The 6,045-nt window shown below is 40.2% G+C and overlaps 1 protein-coding gene across 1 annotated transcript in view; it reads right to left on the bottom strand.

Moving 5' to 3' along the window:
* Positions 1 to 724: 724 nt before the first annotated feature.
* Positions 725 to 6,045, bottom strand: part of LOC118027186 — a 107,904-nt gene continuing 102,583 nt past the window's right edge. Inside the window, exons 39-41 of the mRNA XM_035030411.1 lie at positions 5,337 to 5,407; positions 2,182 to 2,325; positions 725 to 857 (exon numbers count right to left, since the gene is read on the bottom strand). Coding sequence (XP_034886302.1) covers positions 778 to 857; positions 2,182 to 2,325; positions 5,337 to 5,407 — 295 coding nt within the window. The 3' untranslated portion in view covers positions 725 to 777. The remainder of the gene's footprint in view (positions 858 to 2,181; positions 2,326 to 5,336; positions 5,408 to 6,045) is intronic.

Below are 6,045 nucleotides of genomic sequence, written 5' to 3'. Positions count from 1 at the left end.
TTCTCTGGGTGAAGGGATTGCTGATCAACGTGTCTCAGGCTTGCAGGCGAACCCTCGTTACTACAGTAGTACTGGAAGCAGCAGCTTCGGTCTCTTCTAAGGACAGTTCGCTGCCTATGAATCGATGTATTTTCAAAACTATACACAGTATTTGGAATTTGGTATGTATTTATCCCAGAAAACATGGCACAAATTGTGATTAGTTTTTCCAAGGCAGACTGTAAAACTCATAAACCATCAGAGGACTTAAATAACAGTATGTCAAGGACACCTCCAGATCCCTTACAACCTTGTGTGAGGACATGCTCTTTAGCCTCCAGCCAATTCTCCCATCCTCCCACCAAGGGCAGACTTCATCAGGGTGAGGAAGAAATCTTTTGGGAATAGTGAATTATTGATACCCCCCAGTTTGCATGAAAGAGAGCATTTGTCTTTTTCTAAAGAATTTTTCATTTGTAAAGGGAGTACCTTCCAAAGTAGCACATGCACATGGTAAAGAATATTATAAGAGGTGACAGAATTTTTCTACAGCATTCCAAGTGTTCCTCATTGGAGACCAAAAAGCAGTGTCTCCTGCAGAAGGACTTGATGCATTTAAGTTAAAATTCTAAAATTGTATCAATTTGCTTAGCAAATATTGTTTCGGAGAAGTAGTACGACAGTAAATCTCATGCCAGAGTACACCTTCCTCACTTTTCTCCTGCTTGGAGGCCTAAATGAATAATGGTTACTATGCAGCGAATCACAGCCACCCAACAGCCATGTTCAGCAATATCTCTACTCACCCACAGCCTTAAGGAAGCGGTTCTTATCTGTTAGCACCTTTATAAAGTCTGAGAAATTCACCTTCCCATCTCCTGCAACAGAAATCTAAGTCTCAGAACAAGGATATAAGATGCATTTTAGTCATCAGATTACATACTAAATATAAAATGAAAACACCTTGGACTATTCAATACTTAAAATCAGACAGCATGGGGGGCGCCTGGGTGGCTCAGTTGTTAAACGTCTGCCTTTGGCTCAGGTCATGATCCCAAGGTCCTGGGATCAAGCCCTGCAATCGGGCTCCCTGCTCGGCGGGGAGCCTGCTTCTCCCTCTCTCACTCCCTCTGCTTGTGTTCCCTCTCTTGCTGTGTCTCTGTCAAATAAATAAATAAAATCTTTAAAAAAATCAGACAGCATGTTAAGGCTGGAGATGCGCTCAGGGAAGCACTGGTCTTCTTGAAGTGGTTTTGGCATCGTTACATGAATCACCCACAGCTGCTAGAAGCAATGGTGGGGTATAAACATCAAACCGGGGGCTCCCAGTCCCTGCAGTCCTACCTACTCACTCCTTTCTGAGAGACTTGCCATTTTTGCAAGGAATCCATTCCCGCTTTCCCACTCCATACCCACCTCTGATATTTCTATTATTCTAACACCCCCAAATTGTACCCAGTCTCCTCTAACTTATAGGATAGTGTTATTAGAGACATATGTGTGTGTTTTGATGCAAGAACAGGAAAACTGGGCAGTTAGTGGAAACAAGTGACACCTTAATTAACTGGTGACGCTGATTCATACGTGGAGCTTATGCTAATTGAATGGGGCACTGGCAGTTGGGTGCGGAGAGGTAAGAGGAGGTAATTTGCTAACTATATATTCCATACAACATATCAGCTTGGGCTATCTTCACTAGGTCAGTATATTCAAAGGAAATATTATCTAAAAGCTTTAAAAATATCAACAAAAATGCTGTGGCATTTAAAATTCAGTATAGGTGGGCTCTAAGGATCAAAGGAAGATTTGTACTAATATGATTCAAATGGAAACAAAGGGCTTGGATTTTCTTGGTAATGTGTCATTTTTGAAATTGTCAATGCCTTTGTATCTGTTATTTCAAGGCACCCTCCAAAATGTATATCATGATAGGTAATCTGAATTTAATATTAAAATGCGATAGTCACTTTTAGTTTCCATACAGGATTTTTCAAAGAATAGTCCATTTTGTAGCATTAATTTGATTTTTTTGCATTAATTTGATTTTGTAACTTGTACACATACCTTACTGATATCCTTAAAGAGAAACACATATATGTACTTTTGATAATGAGGTATATTTGTTTACATAATCACTGAAAGAAAAATATATATTTATAAAAACCTTTTATGAGAAAAATAATTACAAGTCAAAGTACTCACGATCAATATCAGCACATCTTAATTCATTATAGACATCATGCTTGGTTAGATTCATTCCCAACTTAGCTAAAGTGCACATCATTCCATGTAAATCAATACAGCCAGTTTTATCCTTGTTAAAGAAGTTGTAGGCATCTTGAAAGGCTGAGGAAATGTAATTAAGTTAGTCAGGCAGTTATTCAAGAATAAGTACATATTCTAATGGAACTAGGACTGACTATATAGTTGATTGGACATCACGTTCTGAAAAAGTATTGAGAGAAAAATGGGTACTTAATAGACATTTCATATAAAGGACAATGTCCTTCCATGAGATTTGAATTGGAATAAACTAGTTTGTGGAAAACCAAATATGTTGGTAAAATGGCCTTTGAAAGCAGTCCATACCTTAATTTCTAGAATCTGTGAATGTATTACTTATACGACGAAAGGGACTTTGCAAATATAATTAAGATAAATTACTCTGGATTACTGAGTGGGCCCAATCTAATCACAGGGTCCCCTAGGCATCTAGAAGCAAGAGAAATGTAGCAGAAGGGATCAGAGAGATTCAAAGCATGAGAAGGACTCTTGCTGGTTCAAAGACAGAAGGGGCAATGTGATGTGGGACACAGACCGCTGTCAGGGGCTGAGAGAGGCTCCTGGCTGAAAGCCAGTAAGGAAGTGAGATTTAACCCTAGAACCACAAGGAACTAGGTTCCACCAAGAACCTGAATAAGCTTGGAAGAAGATTTTCCTTCAGAGCCTCTTTTTTTTTTTTTAAAGATTTTATTTATTTATCAGAGAGAGAGAGAGAGAAAGAGTGTGCACACAAGCATGGGGCAGGGACAGGCAGAGGCAGAGGGAGAAGCAGGCTCCCCGCTGAGCAAGGAGCCCAATGCGGGACTCGATCCCAGGACCCTGGGATCATGACCTGAGCCGAAGACAGACGCTTAACCACCTGAGCCACCCAGGTGTCCCCCTTCAGCGGCTCTTGATTAGAAGCCAGGGTGGCCAACTCCTTCATTTTGCCCTTGAAAGACCCAGAGAAGAGGAACTAGCCAAGCCCATCTGGACTTCTGGTTCACAGAACTGTGAGATAATAAATTTGTGTTGTTTTAAGCTGCTAAGTTTGTGGCAATTTGTTATGGCAGCAACAGAAACATGATGCACCAAAATGGACCCAAATTATATGCATGTGAATGTTTTGAACAGACTCAAAGACATACTCAGGGTGTTAACTGGAGCTGAAATTAGACACGTATTTTCTAACATTGGTGAATGAAGAAATAAACCCAGAACAAAGTATATCTCAAATGGCACCAGAATAAAACTTGTGTGAAGTCACATTCAAGTGTTAGCATCTGCATGTATGAGAGTCATTCATCCTATAGAGATATAATGGTACCTGCCTTATAATTGTGTGAGTGGGTAACATCTTTCTCCCTTGGTTGAAGGCAGGCTTCTCTAGGGTGGAGTCATCTCTGACTTGTTTCTAATTTCTCCCAGTATTTCTAGCATGTTAGTAGGCATGCCTTCTATCTGCCAGGCGCCTAGGATACATTAGTGCCCTAAACAGAGATCTTTGCCCTTATATAAATGTAATGAATAGGTAAGTTGGATAGCATGCTAGAAGGTTAGAAGATGTAAGTAAGTGTTCTGGGAAAAAGAGAAAGTAATGCAGGTTGGGGTGGGGTGGGGATTGGGAGTTCCAGGGATTGAGGGATAGGTTGCTTATATTAAATAGCTGAGATGTGAGCAAAGATTTGAGGGGGGTGAGGGAGTGGATCTCTGGGAGAGGAGAGGACCAGACAGAGGGAAGAGCTAGAGCAAAGGTGCTAAGGGGAATGGGCCTGGCATATCCCAGGAACAGCAAAGAGGCTAGTGTGGCTGGAGCAGAGTGAGCAACAGAAGAACAGGAGAGGTCAGAAACGTAATGTGTGTGTGTGTGCGCATGGTAATGTTTTACAGTTTTAGATTTTATTTATTATTTTTTTTTAAAGATTTTTATTTATTTGAGAGAGAGAGAGTGAGCACAGAGCACAAGTGGGGGAGGGGAGCAGAGGGAGAAGCAGACTCCACACTGAGCAGGCAGCTCGATGCGGGGCTTGATCCCAGGACCCCAAGATCATCACCTGAGCCGAAGGCAGCCACTTAACCGACTGAGCCACCGAGTCGATTTTTTTTTTTTTTAAGATTTTATTTATTTATTTGACAGAGACAGAGACAGCGAGAGCAGGAACACAAGCAGAGGGAGTGGGAGAGGGAGAAGCAGGCTTCCAGCTGAGCAGGGAGCCCGATGTGAGACTTGATCCCAGGACTCTGGGATCATGACCTGAGCTGAAGGCAGACGCTTAACAACTTTGATTTCTGTTTTGTTTTCAATTGGTTCCAAACTTGGAGCCTTAGCCTTCCCAGAACGTTCTTTCTATTTTTTTTTTTGGACTTTTTAATTGTTATGTTAATCACCATACATCATTAGTTTTTGATGTAGTGTTCCATGATTCATTGTTTGTGCATAACACCCAGTGCTCCTTGCAGAACGTGCCCTCTTTAATACCCATCACCAGGCTAACCCATCCTCCCACCCCCCTCCCCTCTAGAACCCTCAGTTTGTTTTTCAGAGTCCATCGAGGAGACTTTCTTTTATGCTCCCAAAACACTTTATACTTCCCCATCATAACTTGTATCATATTGTGATTTAAATGTTTCAGTCAAAAATGCATGGTTTAATGGTCTGACTTCCCTGAAGGACTTCCTATCAGGGCAGTGACCATGTCTGACTTGTTACTTGTTATGTTTCCCATGCTTAGTATACTGTGGGCTTTACATGAATATTTCCTGTTTGGACTAATAAACAATAGCCAGTATAGCTATTTATACTCTGCTCCGTTACTTGATTTCTATTTGACTTTGCATTTGTTTTCTGTATACTCACAAGTTCTTATTTGAATAAAATTATTTGTCCAGGACTGTCCAAATTCTAGGAAGATGTCTGTTTGAAAGTAATCCCCATTCCTTCCCACAAATTAGACATTGAATTAGAAATTTTGCTCTCAAAAAGCAGAGTACTACAGACAACTCTTGAAATTGCAGATCTCTCTTAGAGAAGAAAATGATCAGATTTATCAAGGGGCCTTAGTTGGTGCTTTCATTTGAGGGCTTATTGTCATTACCTTGCATTTGTGAAGCATTCAGCTTCTTTGCTTTGCTTTGGCAGGGGAGAGATCCTGGTAAATCTTTATCCCTGACAAAAGACATGAAAAGATTTAATACATATGTGAAACCAGCAAATATTAGTTCATCAGTTTTTGCTGACTGGAACGACTGCAAGATCACAATATATCCAGAGTCTCACCTCCTAAGGGACCTGTTACTGTCACTCACCAATAGTTACAGGATGGACAGTGAGAAAATGCTGGCCACTGAGGTCCACATCTGGCCTATACCTGCCCATCGCCCTTACACCCTTAAAAAAATCTGATTTTCTCCATTTTACAAAAGAGGAAACTGAGGCTCAGAGGGATTAAATAACTTGTCCCAAATTGCACAGATAATAGGTGAAAGTCATGGGATTCAAATTCAGGTTTATCTGACTCCAATGCTCAAGGATATAAGCCCTATACTATTCTTATTGCTAGAAATAGAAGTTGTTTCAAATTTTTAAGTGGTATAAATAATCTTATGGTGAATATCCTTACATTGAAAGCTTTATAACCATAGTTATCTTACGACTTTAACTGCCAAACTGTATTTTTACCAGCATATTAGAGGTAGATATAACTACAACTCTATACTTATACATCATCTATAGGTGTATCAACTATCTATCTATCAATATCTATCTATCTATCTATCTATCTATCTATCTATCTATCTATCTAT

The sequence above is a fragment of the Mirounga leonina genome, unplaced genomic scaffold, assembly GCF_011800145.1.
Source record: "Mirounga leonina isolate KUSES-001 unplaced genomic scaffold, KU_Mleo_1.0 Mir_364, whole genome shotgun sequence".
In the NCBI taxonomy this organism is placed as follows: domain Eukaryota; kingdom Metazoa; phylum Chordata; class Mammalia; order Carnivora; family Phocidae; genus Mirounga; species Mirounga leonina.
Note: the sequence above shows the minus strand (reverse complement) of the source record. Positions and strands in the feature narration are given on the sequence as shown.